This window comes from Xenopus laevis, chromosome 9_10S (assembly GCF_017654675.1).
Source record: "Xenopus laevis strain J_2021 chromosome 9_10S, Xenopus_laevis_v10.1, whole genome shotgun sequence".
Lineage (NCBI taxonomy): Eukaryota > Metazoa > Chordata > Amphibia > Anura > Pipidae > Xenopus > Xenopus laevis.
In genome coordinates, this window is record NC_054388.1 from 115,351,543 (window position 1) to 115,372,518 (window position 20,976).

The 20,976-nt window shown below is 51.1% G+C and overlaps 2 protein-coding genes across 7 annotated transcripts; one reads left to right on the forward strand and one right to left on the reverse strand.

Annotated features, from left to right (window-relative positions):
• Positions 1-4,237: 4,237 nt before the first annotated feature.
• Positions 4,238-14,398, forward strand: coro1a.S (coronin, actin binding protein, 1A S homeolog; the record flags this gene model as incomplete). The annotated part of the gene is given in 11 exon segments (NM_001090073.1): positions 4,238-4,293; positions 5,432-5,637; positions 10,489-10,611; positions 10,893-11,022; positions 11,311-11,492; positions 11,918-12,037; positions 12,126-12,230; positions 12,302-12,447; positions 12,705-12,762; positions 12,920-13,141; positions 13,724-14,398. Coding segments are annotated over 10 exon segments (1,389 nt in total). The 3' UTR covers positions 13,829-14,398.
• Positions 14,399-15,755: 1,357 nt separating this feature from the next.
• On the reverse strand, positions 15,756-20,535 carry sgf29.S (SAGA complex associated factor 29 S homeolog). 6 transcript variants are annotated; one of them, XM_018240706.2, is made up of 10 exons: positions 20,380-20,535; positions 18,981-19,074; positions 18,822-18,897; positions 18,664-18,736; positions 18,504-18,568; positions 18,277-18,406; positions 17,784-17,930; positions 17,063-17,098; positions 16,769-16,931; positions 15,756-16,407 (listed from the first exon to the last, which is right to left on the reverse strand). In XM_018240706.2, the coding sequence occupies exons 2-10, from the start codon at positions 19,053-19,055 to the stop codon at positions 16,291-16,293; spliced, it is 882 nt and encodes a 293-aa protein (XP_018096195.1). In that variant the 5' UTR covers positions 19,056-19,074; positions 20,380-20,535; the 3' UTR covers positions 15,756-16,290. The 6 variants fall into 6 exon arrangements, with proteins under 6 accessions (XP_018096195.1, XP_018096191.1, XP_018096190.1 ...); XM_018240702.2 differs by having other exon boundaries at positions 18,813-18,897; XM_018240701.2 differs by lacking the exon at positions 20,380-20,535 and adding an exon at positions 20,236-20,371.
• Positions 20,536-20,976: the final 441 nt, after the last annotated feature.

A 20,976-nucleotide genomic window follows, 5' to 3' on the forward strand; every position in this document is an offset into this window, starting at 1 on the left:
AAGATTTTCCCTTTACCAGCTTAGTTGCCCTTCTCTGTCCCCTCTCTAATACAATAATGTCCTGTTTGAGTGATGGAGACCAAAACTGTAGGGCATATTCTAGATGGGGCCTTACCAGTGCTCTATACAGTGGGACCCCCTCCTCCCGTGACTCTCTGCCCCATTTAATACAAGTCAAGACCTTATTTGCCCTTGATGCTGCTGACTGGCATTACTTGCTACAGACAAGTTTATTATCTACAAGGACTCCAAGCTCCGTCTCCATTATGGATTTGCCTAGTGCAGTCCCATTAAGGGTATAAGTGGATGTTGTTACATCCCAGGTGCAGGACTTTACATTTATCAACATTGAATCTCATTTGCCACTTAGCTGCCCAGATTGCCAGTTAGTCAAGATCCTGTTGCAAGTGCCACATCCTGGATGGAATTAATTGGGCTGATAGTTTTGTCTCATCTGCAAACACTGATACATTACTTACAATCCCCTCCCCTAAGTCATTAATGAACAAGTTAAATAAAAGTGGCCCCAATACTGAGCCCTGGGGGACCCCACTAAGAACCTTACTCCAAGTAGAGAATGTCCCATTCAATCAATCAGATTAGTCTGACATGACCTATCCTTCATAAAGCCAAGCTGATTGCTGCACATAATGTCATTCAATAGGAGAACATTTTGAATGTGATCCCTTGTTTGACAAGATTGAGCTGAGCCATCAGTGCAGTTATGAGGTGAGCCTGGCAACTCCGACTCTGATTTATAAAATGAAGTTACATTTATAACAGAGAAGAGAACAGATAAAGAGAGTTTAGTAAATGATTTAGTGGCCCCTGAGTGTAAGAGGTGGGGCCCCTGCCAGTATTATGTGACACTGTGGAATTTCCATTTAGTTGAGTTTGCAGTTAGCAGCACTGACCACAAGAGGGGGCCACACAGCCACTGGGAACACACATTTGTACTGGAAATGGATCAAAGGGAGACCATGGGGGGGTAGTACTAGGGAGTATTATAGAGGGAGTGGATTTGAGATCAGGGGGTTATACTTAGGGGTGTTTGTTTGTTTGGCTGCTGATCCCAGTTGCAACATAACAGCAGGGGGGTAAATACAGACCCTGTGGGGGGGGGCAGTATCAACAGATATTGGTAAAAACAGGAGAACCCGTGGATATGTTGGGGGCCCTTAAATGAATTTGCTGTGGGGACAGTAACATGTAGTTAGGCCTCTGTGTAGCAGCACGGGATGATAAAAGACCCCCCAGCATCAAGTTCATCCCCCATGTGTCCCACCTTGTTGCCTTGTCCCTTCTCTATACTGGGGGTGAAGGGGCCAAGGGTTCAGGGAATTAGGACTTGGCCAAGTGATTGGGGAACTGCCAGTGAGGGGCACTGGGTTGGTTTGGGGGTATAACAGGGTGGGCCGGGGGTATAACAGGGTGGGCCGGGGGTATAAAAACTGGATGGGGTCATTAACAAGGAGTCTGTTGTTGGGGGAACTGGGCATCACTGGGGAGTCATGGCAATAGCAACAATCAGGAGATACAAAGAAAGAACTGGAGCATTTCAGGGGATGCTGGGAGTTGTAGTCAATTGGGGGTGGGGCAAGTACTGAATGTGCAGCTGGGGGAGGGGAGGTAAGTGTTGCAGTTGGGCAATGGGGAAGTGCTTTGTGTTTATTGAAAAGGGAAATGAATGAAGTGACAAATGTTGCACCACCAGGGGGGGGGGAGAAGACCTGGTTTCCTAACTAGTCAGTGTGGGGGGGATGGGAAAACATGGAAAAAATGAAATGCTGAGGTGAGTAGGGGCAGTAAGAGTTGAGATGGGGCAGTAAGAGTTGAGTAGGGGCAGTTAGAGGTGAGATGGGGCAGTTAGAGGTGAGTAGGGGCCGTTAGAGATGAGTAGGGGCCGTTAGAGGTGAGTAGGGGCAGTAAGAGGTCAGTAGGGGCAGTTAGAGGTGAGATGGGGCAGTTAGAGGTAAGTAGATGCCGTTAGAAATGAGTAGGGGCCGTTAGAGATGAGTAGGGACAGTTAGAGGTGAGTAGGGGCAGTTAGAGGTGAGAAGGGGCGGTTAAAGGTGAGTAGGGGCCGTTAGAGGTGAGTAGGGGCCGTTAGAGGTGAGTAGGGGCCGTTAAAGGTGAGTAAGAGCAGTTAGAGGTGAGTAGGGGATGTTAGAAGTGAGTAGGGACAGTTAGAGGTGAGTAGGGGCAGTTAAAGATGAGTAGGGGCAGTTAGAGGTGAGTATGGGCAGTTAGAGGTGAGTAGGGACCGTTAGTGGTGAGTAGGGGCAGTTAAAGGTGAGTAGGGACAGTTAGAGGTGAGTAGGGGCCTTTAGAGGTGAGTATGGGCAGTTAAAGATGAGTAGGGCGAGTTAGAAGTTAGTAGGGGTTGTTAGAAGTGAGTAGGGGCAGTTAGAGGTGAGATGGGGCAGTTAGAGGTGAGTAAGGGTAGTTAGAGGTGAGTAGGGGTGGTTAAAGGTGAGTACGGGCAATTAGAGGTGAGATGGTGCAGTTAGAGGTGAGTAGGGCAGTTAGAGGTGAGATGGTGCAGTTAGAGGTGAGTAGGGGCAGTTAGAGGTAAGTAGGGGCAGTTAGAGGTAAGTGGGGGCAGTGAGAGGTGAGTAGTGGCCGTAAGAGATGAGTAGGGGCAGTTAAAGGTGAGTAAGGGCAGTTAGAGGTGAGTAGGGACAGTTAGAGGTGAGTTGGGGCAGTTAGAGGTGAGCAGGGACAGTTAGAGGTGAGTATGGGCAGTTAGAGGTGAGTAGGGGCTGTTAGAGGTGAGTAGGGGCAGTTAAAGGTGACTAGGGGCAGTTAGAGGTGAGTAGGGGCCATTAGAGGTGAGAATGGGCAGTTAGAGATGAGTAGGGGCAGTTAGAGGTGAGTAGGGGTCGTTAGAAGTGAGTAGGGACAGTTAGAGGTGAGTAGGGGCAGTTAAAGGTGGGTAGGGGCAGTTAAAGGTGAGTAAGGGCAGTTAGAGGTGAGTAGGGACAGTTAGAGGTGAGTTGGGGCAGTTAGAGGTGAGTAGGGGCCGTTAGAGGTGAGTAGGGGCAGTTAAAGGTGAGTAGGGGCAGTTAGAGGTGAGTAGGGGCCATTAGAGGTGAGTAGGGGCAGTTAGAGATGAGTAGGGGCAGTTAGAGGTGAGTAGGGGTCGTTAAAAGTGAGTAGGGACAGTTAGAGGTGAGTAGGGGCAGTTAAAGGTGAGTAGGGGCTGTTAGAGATGAGTAGGGGCAGTTAAAGGTGAGTAAGGGCAGTTAGAGGTGGGTAGGGACAGTTAGAGGTGAGTTGGGGCAGTTAGAGGTGAGTAGGGACAGTTAGAGGTGAGTAGGGGCAGTTAGAGGTGAGTAGGGACAGTTAGAGGTGAGTAGGGGCAGTTAGAGGTGAGATGGGGCAGTTAGAGGTGAGTAGGGGCCATTAGAGGTGAGTAGGGGCAGTAACAGGTGAGTAGGGGTCATTAGAAGTGAGTAGGGACAGTTAGAGGTGAGTAGGGGCCGTTAGAGGTGAGTAGGGGCAGTTAGAGGTAAGTAGGGGCAGTTAAAGGTGAGTAGGGGCAGTTAGAGGTGATTAGGGGCAGATGATGATGATTAGTGGGAGAGGAATAGATAAGTAGGGGCAGATATGGTTGGGTGGGGGGATAGAGAGATGGGTAAGTGCAGAGGGATAGAGGTGAGTAGGGGCAGTTAGAGGTGAGTAGGGGCAAATGGAGGGGAGAGATTGGGGCAGATAGAGGGTTGGGAAGAGAGATATAGAAATAAACAGGGGCAAATGGAGTTGACAGGGGCAGATATGGTCAGAGAGATACAGAGGTGGGTAAGACCACAATGGACCTTTTTTCCCTTTAACCCCTTCATGTTCGACACACACACAGCACAGGATCTGCCGCAGATCTTACATTAACCCTCCCCTGTCCAGTACTGATAGCCACTCCCAATATCATGTCTCTGATCTACAGACTATTAGTTTATCAATACTTTCATTTTGGTGCAGAGCATTACCCCTTTAACCCCTTAATGCCAAGGGCATGTTCCTATTAACCCCTTCATGTATCAAATATCGCTCCACTGTTGGGGGTTCACCAGACGTGGCCTGGGGGGAACTCTTCGAGCTGCAAGGAAGTTGCACATCATTTCTCTATTAACCCCTCCTCTGCTGGATAGGAGCGAAGGGTGCAGCCCAAGTTTCCTGCCCCCCCCCCTCTTGCAGAAAAGAAGAACTTGAGAGAGAGACAAAAAGAGAGAGAGAGAAGGAAGCGACTCTGAGCATCTTCCCCACAGCACTGGGACCTACACTCACAACCCACAGGTACAGACCAGGGCAGGAGACGGTTAATTAGGCCACCCAGAGAGGCAATAGGAGAGGGTTAATCAGGAACGGTTATTTGGGACACAGATTAGGGGAGGAGAGAGAGAGTTAATCAAGATGTAGACTGGGACAGGAGAGGGTTAATGAGGACAGGAGAACAGAAATCATAGATTGGGGTAGGGAATGGGTAATGGGTGCCATCAGGCCATAGAATGAGGCATGTAAGGGTTAATTAAATGAAAAGCACATGGAACTGGGAAGTGAAAGGTTAATTAGGGCACAAACTGGGGTAGGAGGGGGTTTATCAGGGCACAGACTATACAGGATAGGGTTGATCACCCCACATAATGGAACAAGAGAGGGTTAATTAGAGCATGGGCTGAAGTAAGAAAGGGGTTAACAGGAGCGCAGGCTGAGACAGGAGAGGGTTAATCAGGGCATCATTTTCGGCAGGGAAATGGTCAATCAGGACACAGGGGCAGATAATGAGGGCAGGAGAGGGTTAATCGGGACAAGACCAATAGGGAGCTCATCAGGTCACATGTTGGGGGGCAGGTAATTTACACCATAAATGGGGGAAAAGTGGGGGGGGCAGAGGACATGTTGGGGTTACTGAGTTACAGGCACTGCTTGGGGCAGATTTTGGAACTGGGGGAGACATTGGTCTCTTATTTTTCTCCCCCTTATCTTTTCTCACTCACTCTAAGCCCTTACTCACACTCACTCTCACACTCACACTCCCCTTCCTTCTTACTCACTTTGTTCTCTCTCCCTCTCCCTCCCTCACTCTTTGTCTCTCCCTCACCTGCTCACTCTTTTATACCTCACTCACTCACTCACATCTGACTGAATTCCCTGGTATCCCCTCACTCACTGCTGCACTCACTCTCCTGCCTCACTCACCTCTCATTTACTCCATTATCCTTCACTCACTGCTTCTATTTACTTGTCCCACTCACCCTCATCCTCACACTCAGCCTTTCTCTTGTCCCTTTCATATGACACTTGTCCTTCCTTCCCGCCTGCATTTCCCATGATCCTCTCTGAGCCTTCCCTCCTGCATTTCCCATGATCCTCTCTGAGCCTTCCCTCCTGCATTTCCCATGATCCTCTCTGAGCCGTGCCATTCTCCCAGCAGGCAGCAGCATGAGTAGGAAGGTTGTTCGCACCAGTAAGTTCCGCCATGTTTTTGGCCAAGCGGTTAAAGCCGACCAATGTTACGACGATATCCGGGTCTCTCAGAACACCTGGGACTCCAACTTCTGCTGCGTCAACCCCAAATTCCTGGCCATAGTGGTAGAGGCCAGCGGAGGCGGGGCCTTCATGGTACTGCCCCTCTCTAAGGTGAGTCACACACCTGTATTGGGAGGAGACTGAGGGGCTGTGTGTCAGGTGGGCTTGTCATATTAGATAGGCAGTTGGTAGGTAAGTTGGGTGTGAGGGGTAGTAAGTGAGTGTGGGGACTGTACATTTGTTAGTGAGTCAGAACACAGCAGTGCACATGTGTGAGTGCAGCAGAGAGACAGGATGTGGCTCATACAGGAAGCTGAGGGCGGGAGGTGCAGGTGCACAGCTGACAGTCACTGAGGAGCTCACACTCACTGAGTGACAGACAGGCCTCACACTCATACTCACACTCACTGAGTGACAGACAGGCCTCACACTCATACTCACACTCACTGAGTGACAGACAGGCCTCACACTCATACTCACACTCACTGAGTGACAGACAGGCCTCACACTCATACTCACTGAGTGACAGACAAGCGTCACACTCACACTCACACTCAGAGAGGCTCAGCACTAAATATCCCGGCACTGACACTGCAGAGCTGACAATCCAGCATTACTGGGTTTATAGATGACAGTGGGTCTCAATATGGTTTTGTCCAAATCTGGAAAGAGAAAAACTTTTTACCCCACCCCCTTTATCCACATGCTGTGGGGCTAATATGTAATTAACTGACACCTCAGGGGGTGGCACTATAGAAAGCAGTGCAGTCTGCAGAAGAGAATAATAGTATTGCCCTGCTGTATGGCTCCTTTAAAGGAGAACTAAAGCCTAAAGATGAATGTAGCTAAAAATGTCCTATTTTCTATAGTGAATTTATTGCACGAGGCTAAAGTTTGAGCTTGTCAATAGCAGCAATGATCCAGGACTTCAAACTTGTCACAGGGGGTCACCATCTTGGAAAGTGTCTGTGACACTCACATGCTCAGTGGGCTCTGATTGGCTGTTGAGAAGCTAAGCTTAGGGCTCGTCACTAATTATCCAGCAGAAAATGAGCTTCCCTGGCTGTAATATAAGCTGATGCTACAGGTTTGCAGATTATTAAATTCTGATGCTAATTGCACTGGTTTCTGTGCTGCCATGTAGTAATTATGTGTATTAATTACTAATCAGCCTTATATTGTGACATTTCTATTCTATGTGTACTGTATATTGTGAGTGGCTCCCTAAGCTCAGTAAGTGACAGCAGCACAGAGCATGTGAATCAGTGAATCAGCAGAAAAGAAGATGGGGAGCTACTGGGCATCTTTGGAGACACAGATCTTTACTGCTAAAGGGCTGTGGTTGCCTTGGGCTGGTACAGAAGCATAAGGTAGTTAGTTACTATGGGGGGGTAGTTTATATGGGGGGGGTGTAGTTAGTTACTATGGGTGGGTAGTTAATATGGGGGGGGGTGTAGTTACTATGGGGGGGTAGTTAGTTACTATGGGGGTGGGTAGTTACTATGGGGGGTGGGTAGTTAATATAGAGGAGTGAAAGTTCAGGCCCAGAGGATATAGGAGGGGGGGGGGGGAGAGGTGAGACAAAGGCCCCAGTGTGTCCCCATGACTGTGAGTGAGTTTGGGGGGGGGGTGAGCTCCTCAGGGGGGAGTCTTATGATCAGGAGGGATTAACCCATTCAGTGCCTGTGATGGTATTACATTACATTGGAGGGCGAGAGACTGAATATACAGAGAGGTCACATGATCCCCCCCCCTGTGACTGCAGTTCTGCTGGTGCTGCCAGTGGAGAGGGGTCAGTCTGGGCAGATAATGGTGCTGCTGGGGGGGTCATTACCTGTGCCCAGGTGTATCTGCCACTTTGCTTACCCCTCCTCCCACCATTCTGTATTTATGTCCCATGTGACCAGCAGGTGAGCAGGTAAGTTGCTGCCAGTGGGGATGTCAGTGTCCCGGGATGCATTGCAGCTCAGTGAGTGTCCCGGGATGCATTGCAGCTCAGTGAGTGTCCCGGGATGCATTGCAGCTCAGTGAGTGTCCCGGGATGCATTGCAGCTCAGTGAGTGTCCCGGGATGCATTGCAGCTCAGTGTGAGTGTCCCGGGATGCATTGGAGCTCAGTGAGTGTCCCGGGATGCATTGCAGCTCAGAGAGTGTCCCGGGATGCATTGCAGCTCAGTGAGTGTCCCATGATGCATTGCAGCTCAGTGAGTGTCCCGGGATGCATTGCAGCTCAGTGAGTGTCCCATGATGCATTGCAGCTCAGTGAGTGTCCCGGAATGCATTGCAGCTCAGTGAGTGTCCCGGGATGCATTGCAGCTCAGTGTGAGTGTCCCGGGATGCATTGCAGCTCAGTGTGAGTGTCCCGGGATGCATTGCAGCTCAGTGAGTGTCCCGGGATGCATTGCAGCTCAGTGAGTGTCCCGGGATGCATTGCAGCTCAGTGTGAGTGTCCGGGATGCATTGCAGCTCAGTGTGAGTGTCCCGGGATGCATTGCAGCTCAGTGTGAGTGTCCCGGGATGCATTGCAGCTCAGTGAGTGTCCCGGGATGCATTGCAGCTCAGTGAGTGTCCCGGGATGCATTGCAGCTCAGTGAGTGTCCCGGGATGCATTGCAGCTCAGTGTGAGTGTCCCGGGATGCATTGCAGCTCAGTGTGAGTGTCCCGGGATGCATTGCAGCTCAGTGAGTGTCCCGGGATGCATTGCAGCTCAGTGTGAGTGTCCCGGATGCATTGCAGCTCAGTGTGAGTGTCCCGGGATGCATTGCAGCTCAGTGTGAGTGTCCCGGGATGCATTGCAGCTCAGTGTGAGTGTCCCGGGATGCATTGCAGCTCAGTGTGAGTGTCCCATGATGCATTGCAGCTCAGTGAGTGTCCCGGGATGCATTGCAGCTCAGTGAGTGTCCCGGGATGCATTGCAGCTCAGTGAGTGTCCCGGGATGCATTGCAGCTCAGTGAGTGTCCCGGGATGCATTGCAGCTCAGTGTGAGTGTCCCGGGATGCATTGCAGCTCAGTGAGTGTCCCGGGATGCATTGCAGCTCAGTGAGTGTCCCATGATGCATTGCAGCTCAGTGAGTGTCCCGGGATGCATTGCAGCTCAGTGAGTGTCCCGGAATGCATTGCAGCTCAGTGAGTGTCCCGGGATGCATTGCAGCTCAGTGAGTGTCCCGGGATGCATTGCAGCTCAGTGAGTGTCCCGGGATGCATTGCAGCTCAGTGAGTGTCCCGGGATGCATTGCAGCTCAGTGAGTGTCCCGGGATGCATTGCAGCTCAGTGTGAGTGTCCCGGGATGCATTGCAGCTCAGTGTGAGTGTCCCGGGATGCATTGCAGCTCAGTGTGAGTGTCCCGGGATGCATTGCAGCTCAGTGAGTGTCCCGGGATGCATTGCAGCTCAGTGTGAGTGTCCCGGGATGCATTGCAGCTCAGTGAGTGTCCCATGATGCATTGCAGCTCAGTGAGTGTCCCGGGATGCATTGCAGCTCAGTGAGTGTCCCGGGATGCATTGCAGCTCAGTGAGTGTCCCGGGATGCATTGCAGCTCAGTGTGAGTGTCCCGGGATGCATTGCAGCTCAGTGTGAGTGTCCCGGGATGCATTGCAGCTCAGTGAGTGTCCCATGATGCATTGCAGCTCAGTGAGTGTCCCGGGATGCATTGCAGCTCAGTGAGTGTCCCGGGATGCATTGCAGCTCAGTGAGTGTCCCGGGATGCATTGCAGCTCAGTGAGTGTCCCATGATGCATTGCAGCTCAGTGAGTGTCCCGGGATGCATTGCAGCTCAGTGTGAGTGTCCCGGGATGCATTGCAGCTCAGTGAGTGTCCCATGATGCATTGCAGCTCAGTGAGTGTCCCGGGATGCATTGCAGCTCAGTGAGTGTCCCGGGATGCATTGCAGCTCAGTGAGTATCCCGGGATGCATTGCAGCTCAGTGTGAGTGTCCCGGGATGCATTGCAGCTCAGTGCGAGTGTCCCGGGATGCATTGCAGCTCAGTGAGTGTCCCATGATGCATTGCAGCTCAGTGAGTGTCCTGGGATGCATTGCAGCTCAGTGAGTGTCCCATAATGCATTGCAGCTCAGTGAGTGTCCCGGGATGCATTGCAGCTCAGTGCGAGTGTCCCGGGATGCATTGCAGCTCAGTGAGTGTCCCATGATGCATTGCAGCTCAGTGAGTGTCCCAGGATGCATTGCAGCTCAGTGAGTGTCCCAGGATGCATTGCAGCTCAGTGAGTGTCCCAGGATGCATTGCAGCTCAGTGAGTGTCCCAGGATGCATTGCAGCTCAGTGGGTTAGAGTGTCGGTGCAGCAGAGGAAGTGTCAGACCGCAGTTCATTCTTCTCCTTATTTGGTCTTTCTCTGCGCCTCTCTCTCATGTGTCACCCATTAACACCAGCCCGGTGGGGGGGGGCTATTTATTTCCCCAACAATTACCCAGAGACCCCCCACTTTGCTGTACTGATGTCTCTCCTGAGACCCCCCCACTTTTTGGAAACATGTTTTCTGCATGAAATGAGCAAATATTTTTCAGAAAACAATAGAATTTCTCTGTTTCTTCTTTACTATTTGCCATGAAATCTGGGGGTTCACTGATTTGCACGTCACCCCATTGTCTTCTTATTTACATGAAACTCTTACAGGAATGGGGGGCTGCATAATGTTATGGGGGGCCCTATAGACTGAAATCACCCACCTGTGCTATTAATAGGGAAGGGGGACAATTGTGCAACCCCAGAATCTGCAGAACAGAAACTCCATGAGCCCCAAAATCCAGATCTCTGGGTGAACTTCATTGTATAGGGGGAGAAATTGAAAATGTGCCGCCCCCTGGTGGGTAAACCCAGGATGAGATTCAGTCTAATCAGGAGGGTGTAATAACAATAGTTATAAGGAGGGTTTATTTGCCCTTTAATCAGCAGATGAGCAATGTGAGGCCACAGGTGAGAGACAATATTCTCTGTTCTCTCTGCAGACGGGGCGTCTGGACAAGTCTCAGCCTGTGGTTTGTGGTCACACTGGGCCAGTACTGGATATTGACTGGTGCCCCCATAATGACAATGTCATTGCCAGCGGATCAGAGGACTGCAGTGTCATGGTAAGCAGTGCATTGTGGGTAATGCTATGGGCTCCCAGTGCATTGTGGGTATAGAGAAGGGATAGTATGGGTTCCCAGTGCATTGTGGGTATGGAGAGGGGATGCCATGGGCTCCTAGTGCATTGTGGGTATAGAGAGGGGATGCAATGGGCTCCCAGTGCATTGTGGGTATAGAGAGGGGATGCTATGGGCTCCCAGTGCATTGTGGGTATAGAGAGGGGGTGGTATGGGCTCCCAGTGCATTGTGGGTATGGGCTGGCATATACATGTGTCTCTTGCAGGTGTGGGAGATTCCGGATGGAGGGCTGACTCGCTCACTCACAGAACCACTAGTTACACTGGAGGGACACACAAAGCGAGTGGGAATTGTCCTGTGGCACCCCACAGCTCTGAATATACTGCTGAGTGCAGGTAGGTAGTGACTGGCACACGAGTGTGGGGCAATTATATGTTTGGAGGGTCCTAGTAGGTTATCGGTGTGAGGCCTGGGCTGTTGGTTTGGGTCGCTGTGCAGTTACTGTGAAATCTACACAGATAGTGTGAGGGACGTGCAGGCAGTTAGTGTGAGGGACGTGCAGGCAGTTAGTGTGAGGGACGTGCAGGCAGTTAGTGTGAGGGCTGAGCAGGCAGTTAGTGAGGGACGTGCAGGCAGTTAGTGTGAGGGACAAACATTGGCCTAATGTCTCCTCTCTGTGCCAGGCTGTGACAATGTGATCATGATCTGGGACGTGGGCGCGGGGCAGGGCGTTATCTCTATAGATGAGACACACACAGACCTCATATACAGTGTTGCCTGGAACCCAAGTGGCAGCCTCCTCTGTACCTCCTGTAAGGACAAGAAAATCCGAATTATTGAGCCCAGGAGCGGCAACATACAAGTGGTAAGTCTGCTGGTGCCACCTACATGCACCAGGGCTTTATTTATTTGGGGTTCAGCACTTCCCTTTGTACATATCAATCCCCTGGGAAACTAGCAGTGCCCATATCACCCCAAATGTCATGCCCATTGCCTCCCATACAGACCCACCCCTTTGTACCAACCCATGTGATGTAATACTGATACTTGTGTACCCCAATATATACCCCATAATATTGACACTCATGTTCCCCAATATATACCCCATAATACTGACACTCATGTACCCCAATATATACCCCATTATACTGACACTCATGTACCCCAGTATATACCCCATTATACTGACACTCATGTACCCCAATATATACCCCATAATACTGACACTCATATACCCCAATATATACCATAACACTGTACCCCAGTATATCACACCCTCTGATTTCACAGGAGAAGGAAAAGCCCCACGAGGGCAGCCGGCCGGTCCGCGCCATATTTGTTTCTGATGAGCAAATACTGACCACGGGGTTCAGCCGCATGAGCGAGAGACAAGTGGCCCTGTGGGACCTGGTGAGTGGGGGCTGTGGGGGAGGAGTGGGTGGGGGGCATGTGAGGGACACTAGAATATAGGGGGACCCACTGTCCTTTCCCCCCACAGAAATCCCTGAATGAGCCCCTGACCCTGCAGGAGTTGGACACGAGCAGTGGAGTCCTCATTCCCTTCTTCGACCCCGACACCAACATTGTGTATCTGTGCGGGAAGGTAAGTGGCTCTTTTCCCATGGGGCCGAGGGGCAACATGTATGAGACTGATGGGGGGTCTCTATGTGACAGGGGGACAGCAGTATCCGCTACTTCGAGGTGACCGACGAAGCCCCCTACGTGCACTACCTGTCCCTGTACACCAGTAAGGATTCCCAGAGGGGGATGGGCTACATGCCCAAACGGGGCCTCGAGGTCAATAAATGTGAGATTGCCCGGTAAGTACCGCCCTTATACTGAATATATAGCATCTCACCCGCCCCTGCAGAACATTACACCCCGCCCCTGCAGAACATCTCACCCTGCCCCTGCAGAACATACAACCCGCCCCTGCAGAACATCTCACCCTGCCCCCTGCAGAACATCTCACCCTGCCCCCTGCAGAACATCTCACCCCACCCCTGCAGAACATCTCACCCCACCCCCTGCAGAGCATTACAGATCTGCTCACTGGTGCCCCCTGGTTTTGTTTCAGGTTCTACAAACTGCATGAAAGGAAATGTGAGCCCATAATCATGACTGTCCCACGCAAGGTAAGTGACCCCCACAGTTATTGGGGCTACACTCAACTCATACAGGGAATTTACCTCTGGGGCAGGGTGGGTATGTGATTAACCCCAGGGGCAGAGGTCAAGGTTGGGGGTTCAAGACAAGCACCCCACCCCCCTGATTTTCTTCCCCTTCCTGCAGTCAGACCTGTTCCAGGAGGACTTGTACCCCGACACTGTGGGGCCCGACCCTGCCCTGACAGCAGAGGAGTGGCTGGGGGGAAAGGACGCCGGCCCCTTGCTCATCTCTTTGCGGGAAGGTTATGCCCCGAGCAAGAGCCGAGAACTCAAAATCACCAAGAACGTCCTGAACACCCGGCTCCCCAAACACATCGGGTCGTCCAATGAGAGCGGAAGCAGAGGGGTAAGAGAACTGGGGGACTAACTGCCTGTTCCCTGAGCTCCCGCCTCCTGCAGCGCTCTACATGGCACTTGCACAAAGGACACACCCCCATCACCCTTTTGCTCTAATATTTCTGAGTTCTCAGGGAGTTGTGGGAGGAGTCTGCTGTATAACACAGAGTAGGGTTCCAGGGTTATTATTATTACATACAGATCTGATAATAGAAGCAGAGAGATGTACATAAAGGCTCCTTGTGGTCAGACATGAAGGGGAAGTGGAGCTGACAGGTTATGTGGGAGGAGCCAGTTTGCAGAAGAGCTCAGGGCTCAGATCAGAGAAGTAAAGGGGGTGTGGTTAATTTTGCACAATCACTTTGCTGCTTCACTTGCTCCAAATGGGACACAGATTGGGTCAGTGGGTTATATGCAAAGTAGGTGGGTGGGGCTTAGAAGCCACAGGAAAGAAAGAATGTCTGGCTCCTTCTGTCCAGGAAGTGGGGAAATCTTCCCTTCCTCATAGATCTTAGTAAAATGAAAGGGGAGGCGTTTGGTGGGGGGTGACTATCCCGTCCCATATGATTGGATGATTTTTCTCTACTTGCAGGAGCCGGCGCTGGAGCAGATCCTGGAGCAGATAAAGCAGCTGAGAGTCACAATACAGGGACTGGAGAAGCGCATAGCGAAGCTGGAGGAGAAAACGGCCAATTAAATGCAGCCGTCACCCTCCCATTCACTCATCTCATTCCAAATTGTAACACATTGCAGTGAATGGTACAGTACACACGGATTGTAACACATTGCAGTGAATGGTACAATACACACTGAATGGAGTCTTGCTTTCAACTCTCTCCAATCCCTGCCTTCTGCCCAACTGCCCCAGGGTACCTGCCTGTAGAACAGCTAGACTATGTGCAGGGAGTGGGTGGGAGAGACCCAGCTCATAATGTTTTGTAACATTCCCCATATCTCTAGAGTAAAACTCCCATAATCCTCTGTGCACCCTGTACCTTCTGCATCTGTACAAGTATAATGCCATGTTGTACCATAAAGTGAGGCTTTCAGGGAGATGGATCGGCCATTTTTGCTATTGCAGGACTACAACTCCCAGCATCCCTGTCTGGACATCTGCTTGCCAACAGCTGGGGCCCCATAATTGCCCATGACTAGCGTGGATTAATAATGTCAATACGGGTCTGATGTAAAGCTTGTGGGGGGGGGAGGGTTGGGGCAATTGTTTGTTTTTCAGCAACCCAGGTGTTAAACTTATTTTGCCAAAAAACGTGTGTCATGAGTGTTGTGTGATGCTGGGCTAGAGAGTCACAGGGACCAGTAGCCAACTCTCAGCAGCAAGGAGCCAGGAGCACTAACCTGTTTAACCCCCACACCCCTTCTCTCTAAAATACCAAGACCTCTGTGCCAGGGAAACAGAATATAAACAAAGAGTCTCTAATGGAAAGTTGCAAATCAACCTGTAAGGGTAGGAAAATGCCGCTTCCAAATGTTGTGCTCAGTGACATCATTTTCCAATAGTTGTGCGACTACAACTCCCCGCATGCTCCTCTGCCTACTTCTCTCCCTTTCCATCTGTATTTGGCACCTGATTCCCCCCCTATTTTCTGCTGCTTGTTCTCTCCCCACTAAGTTCACTGTTTATTTGAGTGGATGTGTCAGCCCCCCACATGTCCCGCCTCCTCACCCACGTGCCCCACTAGACCAGGAGGTGCTGTTCGGACCTGTTGGTGGTTAGTCACATGCTGCCCTTAACCCCAAGTTGGCTGCACCAGGAGTATCACAGGGAATTGCCCCTCCAGCCCCCGCTGCACATGCCTCTGGCTATTGGGCAAGTCTGGGCATGGCCCATCTCTAGGAGGGCACAAATGCCTTTACAGAGGGATTCCCTGGTTATACACAACTAATATGATACAAATTAAATGTCTGTGGGTAACAACACAATCTCCTTATAAGACTTCTATTGCCCCTGCTACAGTATCGGCCCAAGGGGACATCCCATCATGATGAACCCCTTCATTCTGCTCTGGGCAGGACCACTCTGCACTGCTTTCACCCTCACAACATGAACCCCAAAATTAAATTCCTGAGTCTGGCCAAGCTCTTCCTATTAATGAACCCCAAAATGTCATTCCTGTGGAGTGCTTGTGCCCCAGGTAATTCCCCTGCCCCATGGTCTGTACTAAAAGCAGTAGGAATAAAGATGGCCGACTCTGCTAAATGACAAAACAATGTTCCCCAGTAGAAGAGCTAATGGGGTAACACGGCTGCCTCTAGGGGTGCAATCTCATTGGATAGTCCGGGACTCCACCCACAGTGTAATAAGGATACAAGGCCTAATGCTGCCTCTAGGGGTGCAATCTCATTGGATAGTCCGGGACTCCACCCACAGTGTAATAAGGACACAAGGCCTAATGCTGCCTCTAGGGGTGCAATCTCATTGGATAGTCCGGGACTCCACCCACAGTGTAATAAGGACACAAGGCCTAATGCTGCCTCTAGGGGTGCAATCTCATTGGATAGTCCGGGACTCCACCCACAGTGTAATAAGGACACAAGGCCTAATGCTGCCTCTAGGGTTGCAATCTCATTGGATACGTGGGACAGTTAGTGATGGAGCTGGTGTGTGACATTATTATCCTTGAGCAACGAAGCCCATTTTATTCTGCCAACCAAATACATATTTATTTTCCTGTTTTTAAACATATAAATGTATTTATCTTGTGTAATTCATTGTTTGTAGAAAACTTAAAAAAAAAACAAAACAAAAACAATCGTATTTGCCTAAACTCAGTTCCCATAATGCATTTGCAGAGGAATTCCCTGGGGGGAGGAGCAATACTCGCATGAATTGAACTGCCTCCCTCTCAATTTGTGGATCATAAGAGGGACATTGGTTCCTGGTTGAGGTTCTTTAATATCTGAACTATAAATATTGCTGTATTTAAAAAAATAGGAGGAGGTAAAGAAAAGTGAAGTTTGGCAAGTGTTGGGAATGGGCAGTGCAAGTCCATAATTGGAATGGAATGACATATAAAGTCCAGGTGAAGTCAGAAGCACAGTAACAACACTGATAGGAATAAGTTGCACCTGGTTGTGTGTGGCTAGTAAGTGATCCGCTGTTGGGCTAGTGTTCCATGGTTGATCCGGCCGCTGGAAACGTCACTTTTTCTTTGGCTCTTTACAGGCCACCACGTACCTCTGGGCGACATTCAGAGGGGGAGAATATCCATCAGCATAGGAGGTGTCCTCAAACAGCACCGAGTAGTCGTCCTGCGGCTGAGAAACAACATGGTCAGTGACAGCTACTCACTCACCTTAGTGCCCCAGGGGCTGCTGGGACTAGTGCCCGACTTAGAGCTGTACAGACAAGAGCTAAACCCAACCATAGTCCAGTTCCATTAGTGCTCCAGGCTTTCAGTTCACTACTGAGCTTCCCTAATTCTAACCTGGTTCATAGTGGGAAATAGCCCATGTCCCAGTCACTGATCCCCAGTAGAATATAAATGACAGATCTGCAATTCTTTGGTGCACCAGACTCGTACCCTTCATGTAACATTAGGAGGGAACAATAAGTCTACAAAGATGAGCAAATGTAAAAAGTGGGCACAATGTGCCAGGCATGATGGGAATCGCTCACCCGCTGTGGATGAGTGTGGATCAGTGCCCGGTAGAAGCAGGTGGTCTGGGGGTACAGAGCCAGCACCAGCTGATCTTTCTGGAACAGAGCCTCTGGGTCAGTCTCAGGGTTGGCTTTCCACTGGGGCAGAGGGATGATTCTCCGGCGGCTCAGCGTGTGACGTCTGTGAGATACAGACAATAATTATACTATGCAATATATTCAGCAGCATTACTGTCAGTCACATGCAAGTGCCAAGCTTTCCCCAATATGCCAACATGGCACTAAACCCTGCCCAGATTTATTCTCACTTACTCTTTACCCTCCTCGTCAATATCATCCACTTCATACCTGGAAAAGAGACGAGACACCAGTATGAATAATGGAGAGATGGGGGGGATACACAAGGCTTGGGGTATCAGCAGAGATGGGTGAACACAGGGCTTGGGGTATCAGCAGAGATAGGGGGACAGTGTACTTGGGGTATCAGCAGAGATGGGGGGATACACAGGACTTGGGTTATCAGCAGGGGTGGGGGGATACACAGGGCTTGGGGTATCAGCAGAGATGGAGGGAACACAGGGCTTGGGGTATCAGCAGAGATGGGTGAACACAGGGCTTGGGGTATCAGCAGAGATAGGGGGACACTGTACTTGGGGTATCAGCAGAGATGGGGGGATACACAGGACTTGGGGTATCAGCAGAGATGGAGGGAACACAGGGCTTGGGGCATCAGCAGAGATGGGGGTGATACACAGGGCTTAGGGTATCAGCAGGGGTGGGGGGATACACAGGGCGTGGGGTATCAGCAGAGATGGAGGGAACACAGGACTTGGGGCATCAGCAGAGATGGAGGGAACACAGGGCTTAGGGTATCAGCAGAGATGGGGGGGATACACAGGGCTTGGGGTATCAGCAGAGATGGGGGGGATACACAGGGCTTAGGGTATCAGCAGAGATGGGGGGATACACAGGGTTTGGGGTATCAGCAGAGATGGGGGGATACACAGGGCTTGGGGTATCAGCAGGGACTTACTTGTTAGCCGCATGGCTGTAACTGACCACTTCCGCTAGGATCCACTGCTCATCTCCATCCACCGCCTTAACCCTCGCTGCCACCTTGTCACCTGGTTTGGCCACATAATCGCTGGCCGCTGGGATGGCGCCACAGAGAGGGGGAGGCCTGGGAGGGGAAGAGACACTTGTGTTTTATCTGAACAATAAGTTGTTTCTATCAGCCAAATAACCAACAACATGTCCTTGTTACAGACTCAGAGTCACTGAGAGGAACAATCAGAGCCAGTTTAGCAGTAAATAGAGGAGATACATGAGCTCCAGCAACTTCTGCCTCTATTTTATATAAATACCCACTTGTTGTCTCTGTTTAGGGAACAGACATTTCCTCAGTGTAGGTCCCCCGGCCCTGGGAAAGGAGAAGACTCTGCTACATGGGCAGGAGGGTGAGACTAGGGGTATGGGCAGCGAGACTAGGGGGTAAGGGCAGGTGGGTAAGATTAGGGGTCACTCACTTGTCCCCCGGTTTCCCGATCCAGAGAGGCAGAGTCATGGCGGATTGCTGCAGCAGAGTCATTAACACGCCGCGTCTCATGGTTTTGCGAGGGGGTTCAGAGTCGTGATAGAGGCCGGCTATCTTGGCAGCTGGAAAGACAGGGGCACATAGAGCATGGGGTAGAATATTCGGGTATTTAAAGGGGCAGAACCCAGGGAATAAGCACAATGAGCTCAGCCAACTCACCGATGCGCCGTTCCTCCAGCAGAGACTTGATCTCAGCGATTTTATCCAGGGACCTGCGCAGGATGCTGGGGGGCACAAGAATGAGAAGAATGGGGGTATTAGAGGCTGTGGCAACACAAGTAGAGTGGGGGCACACGGGGGCATTAGGAGCCGCACTCACTTGCACTCTGCCTCAGCATCAGCCTTCGCTGTGGTGTAGAGACCTCGCAGTTTGGTGCGGTAATAGGGGGAGACTGGGGGGGAGAGAGGCGGAGTTATTGTTAGTGGCTCGGGCTAGTGGTCGGTGGCACGGGCACAGCAAGTACTGACCATACTCACTCTTGTTCTCAGTCTGCATGCGCTCGTGAGTCTTCTGTATATTCACCAGGTTGTGCTCACTCCTCGACCGTTCCTCCTGCACAAACACAAGGGCCCCCTTACTAACAGACTTACACTGGGGGGGGGGAAGAGTAAATGACCCCGGGGCACATCTCTCACCTGCGTCTGTTTGATGAGTTGGTGCAACTCACTAAGTAGCTCCGAGATTCTCGTATCCGCCGACACCAGCGCCATTTCTGCCTCTTTGTTTGTCCTTGAGAAGCACAGAAATAATAATAATAAGTGATAATAATAATGATAATAATGGCCAGTCATGAAATGTAATGGCAGACAGTAATAGCCAGTCACACCATGTAGTAATTCCCTAGTCACATCATGAAGTAATGGCCAGTCATGCCCTGCTATAAAGGTGTCTGTAGTACAAGCTGAACTCCCTGTAGTCTCTGGGAATGTGGCTACCTGGGCTCTGCTCTGTGCTGCTCCTCAATCTCTGCCCAAAGAAGGAAGGTATATCTGTAGCCATGCGGCTGGCACAGGGGGGCTCCAATGACTCACCACTTACTCACCACTTACTCACCACTTACTCACCACTTACTCACCACTTACTCACCACTTCAGTACAGCAAATATATCCAGCCTACCACTGACAGTGGGTGTTGGGAATTGTAATTAAGAAAATGCTCAGAGGCTTCAAATGGGGCAGTGGTTTCCCCAACTCACTACAGGCTGGGCAGGTGCTTAGGTGGGAAGCTAACCCCTCCCCTCCAGTATCAGATAAAGGGTGAAATGGGGGTTGTAGTTAAGGGCTGAGAGGGTGTTGGGAACAGGGCTGCTGGGAGTTGTAGTTAAGAGCTGAGGGTGTTGGGTACAAGGCAGGGCTGCTGGGAGTTGTAGTTAAGGGTTGAGAGGGCATTGGGTACAAGGCAGGGCTGCTGGGAGTTGTAGTTAAGAGCTGAGGGTGTTGGGTACAGGGCTGCTGGGAGTTGTAGTTAAGGGCAGAGAGGGTGTTGGGTAGAAGGCTGCAGGGAGTTGTAGTTAAGGGCAGAGAGGGTGTTGGGTACAGGGCTGCAGGGAGTTGTAGTTAAGGGCAGAGAGGGTGTTGGGTACAGGGCTGCTGGGAGTTGTAGTTAAGGGTTGAGAGGGTGTTGGGTACAGGGCTGCAGGGAGTTGTAGTTAAGGGCAGAGAGGGTGTTGGGTACAGGGCTGCTGGGAGTTGTAGTTAAGGGTTGAGAGGGTGTTGGGTACAGGGCTGCAGGGAGTTGTAGTTAAGGGCAGAGAGGGTGTTGGGTAGAAGGCTGCAGGGAGTTGTAGGAATGACTATTGCATCTGAGGGACAGGGTGTGTGGGAGCGGTAGTTGAGCACTAGCTGGAGACACAGGGTGCCGGGAGTTGGGCCGAGGAGCCCACTACTTACAGAGACATCCTGTTACTCGCGCGCACACACCATACACCTCCCCCACCCTTGTCATATCGCGATATAGAGCCCCGCCCAGTATCGCAGCTCCTCCCCCTTCACTGGGCGGGGCTGTACCGGGGGTTCGGGAGCGCCCACACTCACCTGCTGTACCGCCGGGGTCGCACCCAAAACAACTCTGAGGCCTCTTTCCCTGGATTCCCCACCTGAGGGCCGGGCGCGATTAGATGACGCAACCGTCACCATGGAGACGGGCTTCTTGGGAGCGCTCAGCCTGCCGGGAAAACAGACTTCTGGCGGGGACTTTATCAGTGCGCATGCGCTTGCTATAAATGTGAGAATGAGGCTCATCAGTGACACGATTGTGTGTATGTAGCGGCCGTGAGTGGGTGTGGCCTATCCCTCTCCTGTGGGCGGAGTCAGCTTTAGTAACAACTCCCAGCATTCCCTGTAAGACTCCAGACCTGCGCTTTACGTCACCCCGCCCACTATTCCTGGAACTACAACCCCCGCGATCCACTAAAAGCCTAAATCTGTGGCCTCAAAACTCTCCCGTTTTTAGAGGGATAGCTCGACCCGCAGTCCCTCGTTATACTGGGAAGTCCCGATTTTCTCTTCAGTGTACAGCCAGAAATAGAGAGTTCAGAACAGCCACAACCGCAGATAAGATACTTGTGTAACATTGTGTAGAAGAGCCAATCAGTGTCACAATATGAGGAGTCACAGCTGAAGGGTCACACT

Coding starts and splice junctions, on each gene's coding strand:
- sgf29.S (XM_018240700.2), bottom strand. Junction 18,898..18,980: donor AACTCATCAAACAGACGCAG/GTGAGAGATGTG, acceptor GTGTTTGTGCAG/GAGGAACGGTCGAGGAGTGA. Junction 16,408..16,768: donor TCCACACTCATCCACAGCGG/GTGAGCGATTCC, acceptor GTTGTTTCTCAG/CCGCAGGACGACTACTCGGT.